The 21,599-nt window shown below is 59.2% G+C and overlaps 2 protein-coding genes and 1 long non-coding RNA gene across 3 annotated transcripts; all 3 read right to left on the bottom strand.

Annotated features, from left to right (window-relative positions):
• Window positions 1-1,125: 1,125 nt before the first annotated feature.
• On the bottom strand, window positions 1,126-5,989 carry LOC119106978 (uncharacterized). The gene is made up of 4 exons (XM_037230322.1): window positions 5,926-5,989; window positions 3,708-3,846; window positions 1,407-1,579; window positions 1,126-1,260 (listed from the first exon to the last, which is right to left on the bottom strand). Exons 2-4 carry the CDS (start codon window positions 3,805-3,807, stop codon window positions 1,126-1,128), a joined length of 408 nt encoding a protein of 135 aa, XP_037086217.1. The 5' UTR covers window positions 3,808-3,846; window positions 5,926-5,989.
• Window positions 5,990-7,840: 1,851 nt separating this feature from the next.
• LOC119106976 (uncharacterized) lies at window positions 7,841-13,953 on the bottom strand. The gene is made up of 9 exons (XM_037230321.1): window positions 13,908-13,953; window positions 13,339-13,523; window positions 12,798-12,935; window positions 12,355-12,501; window positions 11,830-11,895; window positions 11,327-11,379; window positions 10,681-10,742; window positions 9,910-9,981; window positions 7,841-7,875 (listed from the first exon to the last, which is right to left on the bottom strand). The coding sequence occupies exons 1-9, from the start codon at window positions 13,951-13,953 to the stop codon at window positions 7,841-7,843; spliced, it is 804 nt and encodes a 267-aa protein (XP_037086216.1).
• Window positions 13,954-18,019: 4,066 nt separating this feature from the next.
• LOC119106977 (uncharacterized) lies at window positions 18,020-19,557 on the bottom strand. Its single transcript, XR_005095179.1, has 4 exons — window positions 19,446-19,557; window positions 19,049-19,158; window positions 18,665-18,747; window positions 18,020-18,092 (listed from the first exon to the last, which is right to left on the bottom strand). It is a non-coding gene; the product is annotated as an uncharacterized LOC119106977 (long non-coding RNA).
• Window positions 19,558-21,599: the final 2,042 nt, after the last annotated feature.

The raw sequence follows: 21,599 nt of genomic DNA, 5'->3' as shown, positions 1-21,599 counted from the left end.
GCCTCTTCGAACTTGCCGTCGTCACCGTACTCCTCCTCTAAAGAAGGCACATGAGCAGAATCACTGTGATAAATGTCAGCTAGGGCAGTGTGGGGCTGCCCTGACACCAGTAAGGCTCGTTGGACTGCCCTGACACCAGCAAGGCTTGTTGGGCTGCCCTGACACCAGCAAGGCTCGTTGGGCTGCCCTGACACCAGCAAGGCTCGTTGGGCTGCCCTGACACCAGCAAGGCTCGTTGGACTGCCCTGACACCAGCAATGCTTGTTGGGCTGCCCTGACACCAGCAAGGCTCGTTGGGCTGCCCGGACACCAGCAAGGCTTGTTGGGCTGCCCGGACACCAGCAAGGCTCGTTGGGCTGCCCTGACACCAGCAAGGCTCGTTGGACTGCCCGGACATTAGCAAGGCTCGTTGGGCTGCCCTGACACCAGCAAGGCTCGTTGGACTGCCCGAACACCAGCAAGGCTTGTTGGGCTGTCCGGACACCAGCAAGGCTCGTTGGGCTGCCCTGACACCAGCAAGGCTCGTTGGACTGCCCGGACATTAGCAAGGCTCATTGGGCTGCCCGGACATTAGCAAGGCTCATTGGGCTGCCCGGACATCAATAAGGCTGATATCTCAGCAAGGCCGTTGTCCGGGCAGCCGGCCTATTGATATGGCCACTTCGTAAGAAGCGAGGGACGCGGTACGCATATTGTCGCACGACGGCACTAACGCGACACTTTTCTGACAAATAATGGTTGTAAGACTCACAGCCAGCCTTTGACAAAAATCTGAGCTCGGCACGGCACCTTAAACCCGGACCCCATACATGTGTTGGGCAGGCTAGGCGGCCAGGTGGCGCTTAGTTGCGCCCCCCCCCCCCCCCCCCCCCATCCCATCCCATCCCATCCCATCCCATCCCATCCCATCCCATCCCATCCCATCCCATCCCATCCCATCCCATCCCATCCCATCCCATCCCATCCCATCCCATCCCATCCCCACTCCCCATCCCATCCTCACGACGGCCATTAGACCTCACGACCCCCACCTACCCCCGTCTGGGAGCCGCACAATGCAGCGCGTCCGTGTGTGACGGATCAGAGCTCAGCACCGCACTGGGCTCACCGCTCTCGGAGTAGACGTCAGTCGCCAGCTCCCACGTAGCGCTGGTGATAATACTCGAACACGACGAACATCATGATGATGAGGGTGATGCCCACCACGGGGTACACCACGTGTTGTACCTGAGACATCAGGCGAGACGGCACCACGTATATCTGCGGACAGACATAAATAGCAATGGACTAATTTAGCATGCAACTGTATATTAGCTATGGTACATTGCTGAGGCGAATGTGGGTGCAGCTAAGACCAAACGAGAACGTAACTAGAACGCGGGCGAGATACGGCGATGAACGCTCACCATAAAGTCGTCGTAGAAGGTGTTGTAGGAGCTGTGTTCCACCACCTGCAGGCGGAAGTGGTAGAGTCCGGTGCCCGTCATCAAGATACGGATGCGCTGGGGGTCCACCAGCTGCCGGTCGCGAGCCGACGTGTTCCGGCTGTATATGAGGGTCAGGTCGGCGTCCAGCAGCACTAGCCGGACGGCGCTCGGGTCAGGTCAGGTCAGGTCAGATCAGATCAAGTCACCGACAGGGCACTAACACAGTACAAGGCAGCACAAGCAGCACAAGTGACAGCATCAGCGTGCGCTACCACACCCCGCCAATGCAGTACGAACAGCCCAATGCATGGTCACACGGAATTAGACCGCGCTGCCGGAAAAGACGTGTGTGGGAGCGCGTGCCTTCTGATGACGTAGACGGAGACAGCTAGGGATGTCTTCCCATAGCGCTACAAATCATCTTCAGTCGTTTTGACGGGACTGGGTAGGCCGTGTTTAGTCCCGCACATGAGAACCAGTTCACACGTGTCGGGGAGGATCCAGCGAGGGGAGGGGGTTTCGGTATGGCCGCTCACGCCGGGCGGGCTGTGCCGTGCCCTCATCGTCGGTGGCCGACCCCCTGGTGTCGTGCCCCCATCCCGCTCGCTGCACGCCTCGTGGGCCGGCGCCGAGCCGGCGCCGAGCGTGCGTGCGTGCGTGCGGTGCGTGCGTACGTGCGTACGTACGTGCAAGCGTACGTACGTGCAAGCGTGCGTACGTGCAAGCGTGCGTACGTGCAAGCGGCGCGTGCAAGCGCGCGTGCAAGCGTGCGTGCAAGCGTGCGTGCGTGCGTTTACGATGGCCGAGCCGCGAGGGGACACGACGCGGCAGTCGCTGGGTCCGCGCCAGCGCCTGCACGGCCAACAGAGGGCGGCGGGCGGCGCGTGACACCCCACGGCGGCGCAGGCAGCACGACCAGGCCAGTACGACAGCGACAGCACGCTGGTTGAGTGCCGTTCCCGGCCGGCTCCCGGCCGGTGCAGTCACAACCCATCCCGCCAGTTTGACGATGCGACGCAAAGCCTCAGAGCCACTCGGAGCACCACACCGCTAGCGCGTGGTGTCTCCGCCGGTTTTCTCCGCAGGTCTAGCCGACCCGCCACGGTCCACGTAGTTGCAGCAGTTGCCGTGCCGCACGGCGGCCGGCCGCCTCGTGCGCCGGTCGGCCGCCCCGTCGGCCCGACCGGCACACTGCCACCCGTTATGCTTGCGTGCATACGGCGTGCGTGTGTGCGGGCGCGGGCGTGCGTGTGTCTGCGTATGCGCTTGTGTGTTGTGGTCCGCTGGTTTCAGTGCACATTCCACAATTTTTACTTTCCGAGACTGGTGGGAAGCGAAGATCAAGTACACAAACCATTATGCAGATCTTGATGACTTGGCTCGTTATAACCTGGCGGTCAAGCACTAGTAGGCACAAGACGGAGAGTGGAGGCTCTATGGCCGGCTCGGCCGCTACTTGAAAGTATTTCACCATAACCTAGATCTCACAACGCCCATGGAATAAATTTGGAAGCTGCTCCAAGATGACGCAGCATCGGCCGTGCCCATGGCTGCACGTTTCTGTCGATGTTTTCATCGATCCGTGCAACGGGATATCAAGCACGGACCAAAACGAGATGGAACACGCTCGGGCCGAACCCGCACTTCACCTGGTCGAGCGTGACACACTGACAAGTGTCACAGTGTCACGCGACACGGCACCTTGACACCCGTCCAGCGGGAATCATCACCGTCGGTCCACTGGTGACTGGCCCGGAAACCCAGCTTGAAGCACCGGCGGCCGTGCCGCGGCACAGTGGTTAACATCTTTCGGCGCAAACCGCTCTTTGGACTGGAAACTGCCCTACTGGACTGGTGAAGTCAGGGTCCTCACAGCTATGCTTCGAAATGACTCGATTCCAAGGTACGGTGACACTATATTATACAAATGTAGCCGAATTGCCATGACGGGATTAGGGAAAAAGAGTCTAAATTGACACACGGTAGCATAGGCCACAAATACTTCTCGACACATAAAAATCTGCCTTCTGGTCACACCAGCAAAGTGAAAACATAGCTACACAAAACAGAGCCACCGCAATTATCCGCTTGAACTCCAGCAGAGATGCATCTTATTTTGTTGCCGTTGTTTTTACCGGGTTTACAGATACCGTCGTAAGAAAAACCGCCCGTACGGTTATAACCACGTGACGCGACACGTAACCGTGTGGGTAGCACTGCTGAGCATGGTTGGGTGGACCAAGTCTCTTTACACGCGACCCCGCCCGGAGCGCTGCTCACCATGGTTTCGCCAGGAGGAGCGGTTGTTGAGTTCCGTGATGGTCACGTACATGGGTGCCAGGAGCGGTCGGACCGGCCCGTTCCGCTCGCGTATACTCATCGTCAGACGCAGCTTGGCCGGCCACGAGATCTGCGGCACCTGGCGACGATACTGGCACTGACACGGCTGACACCGCCCGGTCCTATACAGCAGCGGCACCTGGCGACGACACTGGCACTGACACGGCTGACACCGCCCGGTGGGGTAGAGCATTGACACTGACGGCTGTCGCCGCTCGATCCTATACAGCACTGGACACTGACGGCTGTCACCGCTCGGTCCGATACAGCAGCGGCACCTGACGACGACACTGACATTGACACGGCTGACACCACTCGGTTCGATACAGCAGCGGCCTGACAAGGCTGACACCGCTTGGTCCGACATAGCAGCGGCACCTGACAACACTGACACTGACACAGCTGGCACCGCTCGGTCCAACACATTCACGGACGGAATAGGACGGCTAGCGTAGGTCGAGACAATCATGGTGATAATTTTAGGTGGCGCATGTCGCGACCCACTACAATGTGAAGCAGTCATACACTCATGCAACACACCGGTGGGTCTTCGCAACTCTTAGGGAAACGCTTCCTACCGATACTTGCCCCAGCAGGTATTGAATTGCCCCAGCAGGTATTGAAAGCAAGGGTTCGGACGGCTTACATCTATTCTCTTCCCCTCTCCGGTTATTATTATGGACTTTCACTTCTGGCGCAGGCCAAACTGGCGGTCGGGTCCACACATGAAGCTGTTCCTCCAAAGGCTACGGGACCGTGGCGTTTAATCGTACTCACAGCATGGAGAAAAAGCTTGCGCGGACTTCTACTAAAAGGAAAGTCTCGCAGCCACTGGTGAAAACACAGAAGTCCCTTCCCCGACACTGCAACCTACCGCCACCCCCACACGACGCCAACACGTTACTAGCAACCCAGAACTGGTTCAAACACGTCCCCAGCGTTCTTAAGCCGCCGCGCACTGCAGCAAATCCCAGCGGGGTCAGCCAATCAGAGGCGCCGTGACTGGCACATGACCCCGCCACAGACGGGCCACAGCGCACGGTCCGACAGGGAACACGGCCCCGTCACACCGTGTCTGAGAGCCCAGCTGACCGGTCTGACGGCAGCTCCCGCGGCCCGCTGCCGCCGGCGCCCGGCCCAGAGGCCGCCGCCCACCACAGAGCGGTCCGAGTTCTCAGAGGACGGCCGGCCCAGAGGCCGCCGCCCCACACGAGCGGTCAGAGTCTCAGCAGATCGGCCGGCCACGAGGCCACCGCCACCACAGAGCGGTCCGAGTCTCAGAGGCCCGGCCGGCCCAGAGGCCACCGCCACCACTCAGAGCGGTCCGCAGTCTCAGCAGAGCGGCCGGCCCAGAGGCCACCGCACCACAGAGCGGTCCGAGTCTCGCAGAGCGGCCGGCCCAGAGGCCGCCGCCACACAGAGCGTTCCGAGTCTCAGAGGACGGCCGGCCCAGAGGCCGCCGCCACCACAGGGCGGTCCGAGTATCAGCAGATCGGCCGGCCCAGAGGCCACCGCCACCACAGAGCGGTCCGAGTCTCAGAGGACCCGGCCGGCCCAGAGGCCGCCCGCCACCACAGAGCGGTCAGAGTTCTCAGCAGATCGGCCGGCCCAGAGGCCACCGCCACCACAGAGCGGTCCGAGTCTCAGAGGGACCGGCCGGGCCCAGAGGCCACCGCCACCACAGAGCGGTCCGAGTCTCAGCAGAGCGGCCGGCCCAGAGGCCACCGCCACCACAGAGCGGTCCGAGTCTCAGCAGAGCGGCCGGCCCAGAGGCCGCCGCCACCACAGAGCGGTCAGAGTCTCAGCAGATCGGCCGGCCCAGAGGCCACCGCCACCACAGAGCGGTCCGAGGTCTCAGAGGACCGGCCGGCCCAGAGGCTGCCGTCACCACAGAGCGGTCCGAGTCTCAGCAGAGCAGGCCGGCCCAGAGGCCGCCGCCACCACAGAGCGGTCCAAGTCTCAGAGGACTGGCCGGCCCAGAGGCTGCCGTCACCACAGAGCGGTCCGAGTCTCAGCAGAGCGGCCGGCCAGAGGCCGCCGCCACCACAGAGCGGTCCAAGTCTCAGAGGACCGGCCGGCCCAGAGGCCGCCGCCACCACAGAGCGGTCCGAGTCTCAGAGGACTGGCCGGCCAGGAGGCCGCCGCCACCACCACTCACGTATCGGCGGCAGTCCGAGTCGCGGACGTCGGTGGAGTACTCGGCGGCCGCGGTGCAGCCGCAGGCCGAGCGCTCGGCCCGCCCGGCGCACGCCTTGTAGCGGCCCGTCCTGCGGCTGACCTCGTGCACGATCAGCAGGGCTGAGAACAGCACGACGCAATCAGTGGGTCTCGGAGGGCGGCGCAGTCGCAGGTCCAGTGCGGGCAGGACACAATCATCGGGTCTGAGGAGGGCGATGCACTCGCAGGTCCAGTGCGGACAGGACGCAATCAGCGGGTCTGAGGAGGGCGATGCACTCGCAGGTCCAGTGCGGACAGGACGCAATCAGCGGGTCTGAGGAGGGCGATGCACTCGCAGGTCCAGTGCGTACAGGACGCAATCAGTGGGTCTCGGAGGGCGATGCACTCGCAGGTCCAGTGCGGACAGGACGCAATCAGCGGGTCTCAGGAGGGCGGCGCAGTCGCAGGTCCAGCGCGGGCAGGACACAATCAGCGGGTCTGAGGAGGGCGATGCACTCGCAGGTCCAGTGCGGACAGGACGCAATCAGCGGGTCTGAGGAGGGCGATGCACTCGCAGGTCCAGTGCGGACAGGACGCAATCAGAGGGTCTGAGGAGGGCGGCGCAGTCGCAGGTCCAGTGCGGGTAGGACACGGTCAGAGGGTCTCAGGAGGGCGGCGCAGTCGCAGGTCCAATGCGAGCAGGACACAATCAGAGGGTCTCGGGAGGGCGGCGCAGTCGCAGACCCAAGGAGGCACACTCAGCAGATCTGAAAACAGGACAGAAACGTGCAGGTCTGAGGGTAGATAATCAGCTCCGGTCTGAGGAGAGCAGGACAGAATAATGCGTCCTTGAGTTACCACATCATGATGTGTAGAATTCTCAAAATGGGCGTGCAAAGACTGCGCGCAAAATCAGCCTAAGACCTACCCTGCTCCATAGGCTGGCTCGGGTCGGCGTTATAAATGTTCTCCGAGGTGGGGATGTTGATCCCCAAGTCTGATGGAGGCCGGTAGTTGACCTGTAACACAGCAGAACGGCGCTCCCTGAGGCGTTCCGGCTCCCAGCCCAGCTCTAAAACCGCGTCCGGGCAGTACGGAGGGTTCGGTCAGACTCTCCTCCCAGAAGTTCAGGAGATAGATGGAGTTCACGAAGCGTTTCGCCACCCCTTTAGACTTTATTCAACCCACTGCGACCCATCCCCAATAAAACAGAATGCCCCGTGGCATATCGTGTCGCCCGTGCATCAAAGGATTCCAAACGACGAACAGCGAGTCGCTTGGTAGCACCGGCATAATCTTAGCGTCAGCTTTGAACACGCCTCTGTGCACCAATTTCAGCACTATGTCGTGATTTTGCGGAAGCATATAGGCAACGAAACACGCTCGTCGAATCACCAGCATGGGCTCCCAGACCTCCATCCCTGACTCCGCAGCGACAGGCCTTCGAGCGGGCCGCGCGCCGCCGCGCGCCGTCGCGCAGCCACTGCATGTATCGATAGAAGCAGCCAAGATCGCCTCATCAACCTGAAAAACACTAGCCCTATCCGGGAATGGAACCCGGCCCCCCGGCGTGGAAGCCCGACTCGGCCCCAGCCGGGCCGCGCGGCGCCGGCGCACCGGCAGTTCGATGAAGCTGCGGTCGCCGGCGTGCAAGCCTCGTAGCACGTCCCGCTCCACCTTGGGGTCGGCGCCCCGGGCCGTGTTGACGGCGATGGAGAGATTGGGGCGAGGGCAGCAGGGCGAAGGTCACCAGCCGGGCCGTGCCCGTGCAGAGGGCGCTGGCGCGCGGCAGCCGGAACGTCAGCGAGCAGACGCCCCTCTGTCGGGGTCACAGGGAGTCACCACTCACCCCTCCGTCGGGGCCACGGAGTTCTAACACATCCCTCCGCCGGGGTAACAGATGTCACAACACGCCACTAGGGCGTGGCTACGGTGTTCACACGACGCCCCTCTGCCGGGGTAACGGCGGTCACAACACGCCCCTCTGTCGGGGTCACGAAGGTCACAATACACCTTCTGCCGGGGCTAATGGTGATAACACGTCTGCTTGCCGAGGTAACCTAGTTTCGGGATCAGCTTTGCATGGACCTTGCGATCTTACGGATCACGAGCGAGCCCTGCTTGAACTAAGACAAATTTAATGTCAGCGGCCCGGTCGAACCCTAAACCTTTTAGAGGCTGACATCCTTGCAATCGTGGATTGTAGGCACATGAAATTTTCCAGAAAGAAGCCCAACTACGTAGCAGTCGCGTCGTATAAATTTTTTTTGGATATTTGTGTGTGCAGGTATTTTACTAGGATAGTTTTCCTGCTACACTTGCAATCTCACTACAATTTCGCATATCCCGTGCCGCTGAAACGAAAAACCCAAATTTCCACACAGCGGAAATGCCGTAAAGCACGGGTCGAAATCAGTTCAAATCTCAACTACCCGGTGTCGTGGAGGCACGAAACAAACATATTTGGCCGCAGAGGAGAAAACGGACATTCGTAATGGCGGAAGTGTTGACGGTGGGGTCTAAGTAGACGGGCAGGCATTTCGTGCTCAAACCATGAACGCTTTGGTTTTAGGACGTGTTATACATATTTATTTCTTTATTTATTTATTTATTTATATAAGTAACGTACATCAAGATGCAGACAAACGAGGCAGTCGCATCCCATTATATATATATATATATATATATATATATATATATATATATATATATATATATCTACATATCTATATATATATATATATCTATATCTATATATCTATATATATATATATATATATAATATATATATATATATATATATCTATATATATATATCTATATCTATATATCTATATATATTAATTAATCTGTCTGTATATATATATATATATATATATATATTAATTAATCACAATTAATCTGTCGCAGAACGGCTTGTATTTTTTTGCCAAAACTGTGTATAGAATAAAACAAAAAACAACACCTGTCCTAGACGCTATCGAGTAATGAGCGATTGGGTTATGAAGATTACACAGCAATGTAGTTCTGCTTATTTTGATCATTATCTACCCCAAAATTTCCCTCTTTTAATTATTTTCAAACAAAGGCAACAATCGCAAACCACTACAAGTTGTCGGTTTTCTTTTTGGCTCTAACGTCCAGGTAGGCTACTTCCGCATGCATCAAATTTTTTAGCAACGCTGCTCGCAATTTTACGCGCGAATATTATATCACCTCGTTAAATCCTCACGAAAGGTGGGCTTTTTAGCGCATTGCTCAGATCACCTGGTATGGCTAGGCGGAGGTGAGACCCCAAACAGGCCTAGCTTTTTGACATCACCTGCATGAGAAACGTCCCGACTCGCGTCCGCCATCACCTTCCTCGTTCCACGACTCACGTCCGTCATTGCCCTTCCTCGTTCCCCCGGCTCACGTGCGCCATCGCCTTCCTCGTTCCCCCAGCTCACGTCCGTCATCGCCTCCCTTGTTCCCCCGACTCACATCTGTCATCGCCTTCCTCGTTCCCCGACTCACGTCCGCCATCGCCCCCTCGTTCCCCCGACTCACGTCCGCCATCGCCCCCTCGTTCCCCCAGCTCACGTTCGTCATCGCCTTCCTTGTTTCTCCAACTCACGTCTGTTCATCGCCTTCCTCGTTCCCCCGACTCACGTCCGTCATTCCCCTCCCTCGCCCCCAACTCACGTCCGTCATCGCCTCCCTCGTTCCCCGACCCACGTCCGTCATCGCCTCCCTCGTTCCCGCCCCGCAAGACCGTCTCTCTGGTCGTTGCGTAACATTTACTAGCGCCGAAACTCGCTGCCACTGGCTGCGGCGAGAGCCCGCCACAAACGCGGCGGCGCGTCCCGCCACCGCCACTGTCCGCCACCACCGGGCGCCGCCCTGCCGCCGGGCCGTCCGCGTCGTACCAGCGTCCAGGACTGCGGCCGCACGGTTGACCGCCAGCCGCAGCGAGCCGCCGCGCACGCTGGCCGACCCGCTCCACCTGCCACGATGTCCGGGTTGCTGAGCTCCAGGTCGATCAGCGGCTCGTACTCGGCCAGCGGCTCGCCCTCGTCTGCCGACGGCCGCCGGCGCCGTCAGCTGGCCCGTCCGGCTCCCGGCCGGTACACTGTTCTGCTCTCGAGCTGTCTCACTGGTCTGTATGATTCATATAAGCCGTTTCTCAGCTGTTCCTTTGTTTGAAGAGCAAGTATAGATAAAAATATAAAAATATGGTAGAGCTATCGCTATGGTAGATAAAAATGCGAAAAATAACCCTTAAAAAATTGTCTTACTGTTCGCACTGTATTTCAAAAAGTAGCTAAGGACGTCGAGATGAATGACGTTACATGCGAGCTGAGATTTTAATGTAACTAGGGGTCAACAGCATGACATGCTCCGGGCCATCACAGAACCCTACGGGTTATGCCAAGACATAATATGACTTCACTCAGCTACGTTCCAGCAGTGAAGCAGACCCTCTCATTCAGAACTACCCTACCATAACGCAGTTATGGACAGCATGCTGTTCAGCCACCGTGTCCTAACAACGGGCGGTTGGAGACGGTGACCGCATCACACGGTAACGTATGCGTATTTATTTCTCCGTGGCGACAATAATGGCATTTGACAGCCCACGTGGTGGCTTTATGAAGCAGGGCTGCATCTGGTTTACAGACGTGCCTGATTCTTTCCATTCGAACCAACCAGCACAGGCGTGGCCGCTGTTACGAACGGCTCGCGGTTCGCGCTGCCTCTCCCACGCGCCACTCACTGTACACCTCGCGCGCCTCCACCTCGACGGTGAGGATGTCGTGCAGATCCAGGTGGATAATGCTGGCGTGTTAAGACGCCGCCGAGCAGCTCCAGCCGGTAGCCGCAGGGGCCTTGTACTGAGAACGGAGAAACAGAACGGAGAACGGAACTGAGAAGGGAGCCGGCGCCACCGCAGTCCGACAGACAGCGCGAGGCACCGCGGTCCGCAGCCGCGTAGTGGCCGCGGTGTGAAGGCAAGGCTGACTGGACCATGACTGGTCTTCACGACTTTGGACCCTCGATGACACAAGAGAAGCAGGTGCACATGTTTATACTGCGAGCGGCAGGCATGCCACCAGCAGCGCTCAGACCACAATGCTATCGTGAGATCGCCGGGCCGCTCTCCGCAGGCCACCTGCTGCCGCACAGTCACTGAGCACGTGAGGCGCGGGAGCGGGCGCACGGCGATTACACCGCCCGGCGCCCCGCCAGAACACGCGGCCGCCCCGCCCATCCGCGGACGTGCTGAACCGCTTCATCATCCGCTTGCGTAGTCAACCGCAGCCGTGCTGCTAGTGGAAACTCTGAATGCGACGAAGTGTCACGCACCTTGTCGGGAAGACCGGACTTGATGTTGAAATAATGCGAGACGAGCTCCGACGAGCCCGGTGCCGAACACGGTGACGCCCCCGGCGCGGTCCATTACCAGGGCTATCTTCTGTAAGCCAAACGCGACCCTTCGATCATATTCGACGGAGGGGCGAAGCGCACGCAACTGCCAGAGAACTGGGATATCAGCAACTGAGAGTAGTATCACAGCAACCGTGAGAAGCGATTCACAATGGAGCGCAGGTGAACTCATCCGACGATTGACACTCAAAAAGACGCTGCAAACGTACACTTACCACCTACGATCGCGCTGATCAAACCTATTCAAACCCAGACCGTCGGTCGGCACTACAGCACAGCAGTCCCACCGTTGTAACTGCTTTCCTCCGCTTGTAGCATGTTAACGCGCAAGTGCGGCATGGCATAGGCACGACGTAACACATCAGTTCCCAGCGACACCACGCCAGGAACGCGTCACCCGTCCGGCTGACCCATCTTTAACAGCAAAACAGCACCGGCGCGTGCCGCAGCGAGACACGGCGCGGGGCGCAGCACCCACCGCCACATCCGTGATGTTCTTGGCGTCGATGACGTCTTTCAGGCTGATCTTGGCCGGCTCGTCTGACTGCCGGCACGCGAGCATCGGCGCGGGTCAACGGACGACGGCCCGTCACTCATGAGAACGCTATACGCCATCTTGTTGGAGGGGCGCGCCCAAGAGCATAATTGGCGGAGGCAAACGCACAGGCCTTACGGTACTTGCCTCGTGTTTCATCAAACGTAGCAAGTGTGTAGCATGCGTGATGTACAGTTCTGCGAGTTCGGGAGACCGCCCTCCCCCTGGCGAAATCCAATATTGTTAGCAATGGTAATTATTCGACGTTAGCGTATCACGGACCACAAACACAGAACAGAACAGCTTAGAGCACCCGGAGATCGCAGCCCTGCTACAGCTGCTCTGTCCAGCACGAAGATCACGACACGCCAAGCTGTCAGGTCAGATGCATTCACGATGTACGTGCTGTGCAGAAGGCCTCAGCCGCACCAGATCCCGCAGTTTACCCTGCACAGGAGTGGCACTGACCCCTAAGCTCATGACGACCAGCTCCAGATCCTTGGTGACACAGATGTGGTGGTGGATGAGGTCGGTGAAACAGTTCTCAACGTGACCAAACGTCACGTTGGTCAGGGTACGTTCGAACGTGGCGCCGCCGTCTATGGAGACGAGGACCTGTCCAACGGTGAGCATGCGTCGTCAGGTACACGCTGGCATGCTTCGACCGAACGCCATGGCACCTTCAACGAAACATCCACGGCTTCAGTTCTCAAAGAACGTTACACAATATGCTCGATCGCACTACAGATCGCACAATACCACCGCACGTACATGTTTCTGAGCGGCTTGACCGCCCAAAGGGAGCTGGGGAGGGGGGGGGGGGGGGGCAGCGCCCCAGGATGCTTGTCCCACACGTGGGTGGGCGAGGGGAGGGGCTGTAGCAACAGAGCTCGGCAGGCAGCTGCTCCCACCTGACCGGCCAGCAGGTACACCTTCTTGGTGAGCGGGCAGAGGTAGACGAACGGCCGGGTCACGTGCTCGCTGGACGGCGGCCGCTTTCGGTAGCCGGTCTTCTCCAGGGGCAGCACCAGCGTCTTGTACTGGTCTCCCTGGCAGGAGAGGTCGCCATCACAGACAGGCACATGGTCTATATGGCAGCAGCAGTGTCTCGAGCTGGTCTTCCGGCAGGAGTGCCCGGGTCTCGTCACAGTCGCGCGAGTCGTCCGACTCGGAGCAGCGTCATGCTGCGTCGCGCCTCGTGGCCTGATGGCTCGTCAGCTGCCCGGGGCGCTGCACGTCCACCAGTCTCCGTCAGCGAGGGTGTGGTGCACCACCTGGCACCAGGGCCATCAGTCGGCTAGCAGACCTCCGGCCGAGCCTCGCAACAGTCCCGCCACGTCCCGGTGTTACCCTCTCCGTCGCCCCGAAACTATATACGATCGTCCGCGGACCCCTACCACCAAAGGTCAGTCATCGTCGTCGTCGGCGGCGGCGGCGGCGGCGACGGCTCACCTGCGCGAAGCCGAGCAACACGGCGTTCCGGTGCCAGACGTAGCGGACGTCGCTGACGGAGGCCAGCCCGGCCGGCCACGGCACCAGCGAGCGCACGTCCTGCCACGCGTCGGTGCGCGCGAACGGCGCACCGCCCCAAGCAGGGTAGCGCTGCTCCGAGTGCAGCAGCAGCAGCACCGAATCCGCTGCGTCCAGGCGGCCAGGCAAGCGGTCAGCACGACCGCCGAGCGGAGATGTGCATTGTCCTTCTGGCCGAGCCAAAATCATCGGGCCCAATGGCAGCACACAGCACTCAGAGATCGCTACCGCAAGGCTTATGCAATGCACTGGTGCGACCGGCAGTCGTAAAGGCTTCCCTCATTCTCTCATGCTTCCCGGTACGGGAAGTCCACGAGACTAGTGCGTGGCTTGCTCAGGCAGCCCGCCACTGACGCTTCTGACCGACAGCTTCGGTCCTCCGCCCACGTCACTTGGGACATCAGCCAAATGCTCCTATCAGAACACTACGCGGGTTTATCCATAGAGGGAGAGCAGCGCCCCGCATCAGGGACCTCGGTATCCTCGCTTACTAACGGCGGCACCGCATATTGCCGTCAGCAGGCAATAACCCGTCATGGCTCGCGAGCCACCCCCCACCACCCGGTGCTCTGCTCAGCGAGAGAGAGTGGCAGGCCGCGCCACCATGAACGCACAGCTGTGACCACAAGAGCACGAGAACACCAACCGTTGGCGTCGTCGTTGACGCAGGACGGGGAGTGGATCAGCTCGTCTTTCGCCCGGTCAGCTGCGGAACTGTTGTTCTGGAAACGCAGGACGCGGCCAGTTCAGAGCTCCCCAGATCAACTGGTGAAGCAGTGACGTCACAGAATGCAGCGCAAACCACAGGTCAGAGCTGCCCAGATCAACTGGTGGCGCAGTGACGTCACAGAATGCAGTGCAAACCACAGGTCAGAGCTACCCAGATCAACTGGTGACGAATTGACGTCACAGAATGCAGCGAACACACAGGTCAGAGCTACCCAGATCAACTGGTGACGCAGTGACGTCACAGAATGCGGCACAAACAACAGGTCAGAGCTACCCAGATCACCCGGTGACGTAAGGACGTCACAGAATGCAGCGCAAGTCACCTGACGGCACCAGCGCATCGGTCACAGGCTAGTGAGCTGTGGACCGCAGGAAACGTCGACGACCAACAGACCAGTCAAGCAGAGCCGGCCCGGGCAGACCAGCCGAGAATCGTTTGACGGCTGCCCGTGACCCAGCCCCCAGCCCGGCCTCCAGGCGCAACATCAGCAAGGGGCGCCTACCCCACCCCAACGTCCTCCCCGACCTGGCACGCAAAATGACGTGCGAGACGCCACTGTAAGGACATCGGTGACGAGCGGTAAGCGGGAAGGCTCTTGCAAGAAAGGCTTTCGGAAAGAAATGTACTTTCTGGAGCTGGGCCTGGGTCGAGTGCGGCGTCTGACAGACGGCATCCGGGGTCCGGAGGCATGGTCACGTGGCGTCAGCAACAGGAGCTCGCGCGGACCCCGCGGGAGGGTCCTACCCCGGAGACATGGTCACGTGGCGTCAGCAACAGGAGCTCGCGCGGACCCGCGGGAGGGTCCTACCCCGGAGACATGGTCACGTGGCGTCAGCAACAGCAGCTCGCGCGGACCCGCGGGAGGGTCCTACCCGTCGCAGCTGGAGCCGGGTAAAGGTGAAGTTGCCCCCGGGGTCGCTGAAGGACGACGTGACGATCACGCCGTCAGAGGTGAGCATCAGCAGGTGCGCCGAGGTCAGCGCCGCACTGGTCAGGCTCAGGTCATGGGGCATGCCTGCCGACGGGACGGGACGGGGCGGAGCGGAGCAGGGTCAGGCTCAGGTCACGGGGCATGCCTGCCGACGGGACGGGGCGGAGCGGAGCAAGGTCAGGCTCAGGTCACGGGACTGCACCGGGCTCAGGTCACCAGGCACGTTGGCTGACGGGACGGGGCGGAGCGGGGCAAGGTCAGGCTCAGGTCACGGGACTGGACCGGGCTCAGGTCAAGGGGCATGTTGGCTGGCAGCCGGGGGGGGGGGGGGGCACGGGCAGATTGTCATTACATGGTGTCAAGCTGAAGCCACGGCACAGGTCGGACCCTGGTCGTATGACGACATCAAGATCAGATCTCAGTCACGGAATTTACTCGCTAGGTCGCAGATAGGATAGGTAGCCGAGATGGTCATGTCGGTGCGCAATAGGGTGAAGCTAATCGGTGCACGCCCCGGGTTATTCCGCGACTCGGCCACTGCGCGGTGACCTAATTCGGCAGATGGTTCCCCGTAACGATGACCTGATTTCGTACGACATCGAAGTGGCCTCCTTGTGCCTCGCGGGCTCAGTCAGACTTTTGGAAACTGGCCGCAGGCTGAGCAGGTACAGCTGACGTGGGAACGTTGGTACAGCGCCAAAAATCGACAGTTTCCTTGTTTTGCATTATGCAAAGGACGGCTCCCAGCTCCAGCCTTAGATGTGGTGGTTGCCACAAAACAGCCATATCCACCGCTCACAGCCGTCGGGGCCCTATCAGTCCGCCTGGTCAGTGTCAGCGGCCGCAGGGGACGCGACCGCGGACCGACGCCAGAAGGCGCGACCACCGCCAGGCGTGGTCCACCCGACCATTCACCAGCCGCGGTCTGCTGACCACTCAGTTACACGCGTTCCACCCCGACCATGGCGGGGCACGGTCCGCTCTCCCCGCCGCCACCCAAAGGCCACCCCGACCGCCGCCAGACACGGGTCACCGCGGCCGCCGCCAGACACGGGTCACCGCTACCGCCGCCAGACGGTCCACCGCGACCACCGCCAGACAGTCCACCGCAGCCGCCGCCAGACAGTCCACCGCGACCAACGCTAGACACGGGTCACCGCGGCCGCCGCCAGACACCGGTCACCCCGACCGCCGTCAGATACGGGTCACTGCGACGGCCACCAGACCCGAACAGCCCCGGACTACCTTCCGAGTCGTTTGAAGGTGGAGCGCAGCTGGTCCATCGCGGTCAGGTCATACCACGTGACCCGATTGCCGATCAGCGTGGCCACGAAGAGGCCCGGCTTGCTGGCGACGTGACGGCGTACAGCAGGCCGAGGTCGCCGCCGCAAGAGTCCTGCAGGTACCGCAGCCGGCCGACGTGTGCACCACCGTCGCGGGGGCGCCACCGGCGGGCCCAGCGACCACAAACCGCCACGGCGCTGTGTCACCGGGGCGGCCGTCACATGAGGCGCCTCACGCCGTCACAGGCGGCGCCCCACGCCAACCACAGGAGGCGCCTGACGCCATCACAGGCGGCGCCTCACGCCGTCACAGGCGGCGCCCCACGCCGTCGCAGGTGGCGGCTTATGCCCGTCACATGAGGCGCCTTATGCCGTCACAGGAGGCCCCTCACGCCGTCACAAGAGGCCCCTCACGCCACCACAGGAGACGCCTGACGCCATCACAGACGGCGCCTCACGCCGTCACAGCGGCGCCCCACGCCACCACAGGAGGCGCCTGACGCCATCACAGACGGCGCCTCACGCCGTCCACAAGCGGCGTCTCACACCGTCACAGGCGGCCGCCTTATGCCGCCACAGGAGGCGCCTGACGCCGTCACAGGGCGGTACCCACGCCATCACGCCGGAGGCGCCTGACGCCATCACAGGAGGCGCCTGACCCGTCACAGTCTGTACCTCACCGCCCGCAGGAGGCGCCTGACCCTGTCACCGGCGGCGTCCTCACAGAGCGTGGTGGCGCGATGTGAAGCGGACAAGTCGAGCAGTGGCGCGACAACAGCCGCCAGCTGACGGCAGCGCTCTGTGAAGCTGCATCAGCGTCACACCCTCCGCGGCCAGGCGATGCTCTCCGCCCAAGAAACGCAAATGCAACCGAGCAAACAGTAAACGAGGCCGCGGTGAAGCACGCGAACCGTGACCACCACTGAGACGGCCCAAGTGGCGTCGGGGCGCGCAGAGTGCTTCTCTCACCGAAGCGGATGTCGGTGATGGAGGCGCTGGTGGAGGGAAGCCGGAGCCGCGGGAGAGGACGAGCTCCAGCGCTCCACTGGGCCATTGCCGTCTACTCGCCGTGCGCCCCGTCAGCTGTCTGCGACACCGGACGCCTGGCATCAGAGCTGCGGCGGCCATTGTCGAGGGGCTAGCGTGTGTCGAAGTGCCATCCAAGCCCAGCCCCGTGCCGCTCCTGGGGGTGCGAGGCTGGGCAGGTTAGCTTCACTCCTATCCGACGTTTTGAGCATCTTAAACTTACGCCGACCTGACATGACCTGACACCCGTCCTCCCGGCTCGCGCAGGCTATCCGTAAATCACAGATCTCTGAAGCACAGAGCGATCCTCCGCGCCAGCTCCATCCCCGTGAGCTCCTCTCCCGGCTCACCTCACGAGCCCAGCTCTCCCTTCAGAGGAACTCCCCGTCCCGGCCCACGTGTGTGCCTCCCCCCCCCCCCTCCCCCGCCCACGCTCGCACCTCCCAGCAGGACCCCTCGGCCATCACCGGTGTCGCGGCTCTCTCCGTGCTGGCGCGACTGGCCGCACCTCCTCCGGAAGTGGCAGCGCCAGGCCACGAACGAGCCGCGCCGGTACAGCCCCATGGAGAACGGCATTTGGACGACGCGGTGCATGCTGCGCAGCGTCATGTGCGGCAGTCGCGCCCAGCAGCCAGAAGTGCTCCACCAGCTGAGAGTTGACCGAGTCGTCCAGGCCGCGGACGGGAGTCACCTGGGCCAGCAGCGTCTGCCCGGGTCGGCGCCGCGGTCAGCCGGGCGACAGCGGAGCGTGCGGCGACACGGGGGCGCGAGGCCAGAGCGTCTGAGGTTCAGCATAGTGATGTGCTCTTCACAATGACCATGGTGGAAGCTAGAGATGAAGATGGTCAGTAATGCTTCATTCTAGTCATCTGATTCTCAGTCAGGCGGTGAAGGCAATTCAGTGAAGGTGTTCGAAGGAGCAGAGAGATTGGGTATGCAAACCAATGTCATGGCAGAGAAGCAATGACAACCATAGTGTTAATTAGGTATAATGATCAGGTGGTTAGGAAAGGCACCTGGTCAACACCATATTTTTGGGAAACTGGGTAGCCTTTTGGACAAATCACAACAAATAACACACACTGTCAAATTCAGCCTCATTGGGCAGTCCAGTTTCACTGGGCAAGTGATGAAGTGCCCTGGCCCATGGCACTTGAATACATATCTCAACCATGTTTATGTTAAGTCAAAATAATATATTTTGCTGTTATTAGCTACAGAAACAATCCTTGTATGCAACTGTAGCATGCACGGTTCCCAAACATTGTATGTGCTTACAACATTCTCATCCATGATGACATATTTGTTTGTTCTTGGCAGAGGTGACATGTCCATGTCCTTCAAGGAGAAGATGGTGAACTCTGCCAAAGCATGTGCATAAACATTAGCTTTGTACTTTGTGACTGTGTGCTTATAATCATTTTAGTTTGAAGGGTAATGTGATATAATCTTGTTTTCTGCGCAATTTTGTGCTGCATTCTACAGGCAGGGATGGTTCTATCATGACAGCAGAATATTAATTACAAAGCATGTCATCTGCAAAAGTAGCAAAATATTGGTTATGAGGACATCTAATCTCTCCTAACATAATGTCCCAATGACCTGTAGCACACAATCAAAATGCTGCTTGGCAAGGTTTTCATGAAGCAGAAAGAGCCTCACTGTATTTTCCATATTTGATACAGGACACATTTGAGTAAGATGACAGGATCATCCAAATCAGAAATCCTGCATGATGTGCCATGTTCTGCAGTCCAGTTGGCTTGCTGGTCCTGTAAACAAAAGAGCATTAAACCACATGACGGAGTACCCTGCACCCTGATGTGTGGCAGTTTTGGGCACACCAACCATGATTATTTTGCACCCAGTCCCCAAATATAACCTGAAATATTGTCATGTGCAATGGACAAGTTAGCTCTTTGCTTGAACCTCAGGCCAAACACAAAGGTGCAAAACAGGCGGTCTTAACTTGACGTTATATTACTGTTAAATAACCGCAACCCCAGCATGCCATCCAGCCCCATCATAAATAAAATGTGATTTCAAACAGATACTTCACCAAGCAGTAATTTGACACCCCCGTATCGTCAAACACAGTCTTCAGATGAAAACTCCCAAGGCACAACGGTACTCCACGACTGTAGCTAAATGTCGGGTTTTGAGCCCGACGAAGGTAAAAAAGAAATCAACATTGAAATGCACCGCGCCCATTTGTAGCAGCCCCTCCAGAAATGTGCCCAGCCGTTCCGTTCAGCAGCGAAAGTTCCCGTTCGTCACCTGGCTGTGAGCTTAATGCGGGTTTTGACTGGGACAGGCGTATTAAGCGACTTGGCGCTTGTTCGGACCTCCATCAACTAAATGATTTGGTAAGTCTTCTCCGTGGGAGGAACCGTCCCAGAGCGTTCCAGCAATGCGGCCTTCTCATGTTGATGGTGGTTCAATGGATGAGATATGTATGATTTATGGGTGTAATAATACCAATGATTTACATCCCAGCATTTCAGAAAATGTAGCTTAGCTCTTTGCACTGCAAAGGGAAACTGCATAAAAGTGTCGCTTGCATCCCGAGGTAAGTAATTTTCCTTGCTGGCGCTATAAGGCAGATGTTGGATACTCAATCAACATGCCGACGTTGGCCCGGCAGATGCTCGCACATGCCGACGTCCAGCAGACATACGCACCGGGCCGACGTCGGTCCGCTGTCAAACCCACGTACCCTCACACTTCAGCCGACGTCCACCCGCTCTCCCGCCGACGCACCTCTGCCCTCCAGCCGACGTTCACCCGCTCTCCGCCGACGCACCTCTGCACTCCAGCCGACATTCACCCGCCCTCCAGCCGACGTTCACCCGCTCTCCAGCTGACACACCTCCGCCCTCCAGGCCGACGTTCACCCGCTCTCCAGCCGAACGTCACCCGCTCTCCCGCCGACGCACCTCTGCCCTCCAGCCGACGTTCACCCGCTCTCCGTCGACGCACCTCTGCCCTCCAGCCGACGTTCACCCGCTCTCCGCCGACGCACCTCTGCCCTCCAGTCGACGTTCACCCGCTCTCCGTCGACGCACCTCCGCCCTCCAGTCGACGTTCACCCGCTCTCCGCCGACGCACCTCCGCCCTCCAGCCGACGTTCACCCGCTCTCCGCCGATGCACCTCTGCCTTCCAGTCGTCGTTCACCCTGTCTCCAGTTGACACGCTTCCGCCCTCCAGCCGATGTTCGCCCGCTCTCCAGCCGAAGCTCGTAATCTTTCACCCGACGTTCGCTTGCTATCCGTCCTTGGAGATTTATTCAGCGATTTATTCAGCGACGAACTTCGACTTATCTGAAAACATGTCAGATGTTTTTTGTTACGGCACGGTGACATCGAAAATAAATACTTAAGTTTTGTCATACATAATTTTGCTATATGGTGTAGCCTTCAGGGTCAAGGGCAGGGTCAAATGACGGGTAACAGTATATCACCAAAAATTACTGGCCGATGTCAGCTTTCCAAAATTCAGAACGTTAACCATGGGAGAACCTAGCGTCCGCCAAAAAATCCTGATCTCTCGAGGTTACCCTTCGTGATAAAACTAAAGATCAAATGATGGGGAAGTCCACATCACCAAAAAAAATTCTGGCCGATTTCAACATTCCAATGTCAAATGATTGCAACGCCAGATCCACTTCCAGGCGCAGCGCAGAACAAGACGCGCGGAACCAAGATCTGCCGGATGCTGACGCCGTACATCTAGGGGTAACGCCACCTGCGTGTTATTGTCTCTCAAGCTGGCATCGGCTGACGCTCCGACCAGAGCCACCTGCTGATAGCCGTGCAGAATGAGGCTTTCCTTTGCTCGTGACCATAACACGATATCTGCCGCCGACTGCACCGCGAATATTTTCATGTTCGTCCGTGGAACAGGCCGTTCAGGCCAGCGGTCCCACGCACCGGGAAAGTTTGGTGCCCGTCGTCATCGCGTGTACTCTGCGGATCGGTGCTCCGCGACCAGTCGCAGCGCTGAGTTGTGATGCGAGACCAATAGGATGCCCCCCTCCCCCCCTGTTTGGAGGTATGCTTGATTGAAGCACACAAGTAGCTGGGTTCTGTTGTGCAGCGCGGTCCAGTTACGAGCACCTTGAATCACAATGTATGCAAAATCCCGAACAGAGCCTGAGATCGCGTGCCTTATGTGACGTCGGCAGACGGTGGCGAGCGCACTCCTCAGCACCGC

The sequence above is a fragment of the Pollicipes pollicipes genome, unplaced genomic scaffold (genome assembly GCF_011947565.3).
Source record: "Pollicipes pollicipes isolate AB1234 unplaced genomic scaffold, Ppol_2.1 Scaffold_6548;HRSCAF=7765_pilon_pilon_pilon, whole genome shotgun sequence".
Taxonomy (NCBI): Eukaryota; Metazoa; Arthropoda; class Thecostraca; order Pollicipedomorpha; family Pollicipedidae; genus Pollicipes; species Pollicipes pollicipes.
Note: the sequence above shows the minus strand (reverse complement) of the source record. Positions and strands in the feature narration are given on the sequence as shown.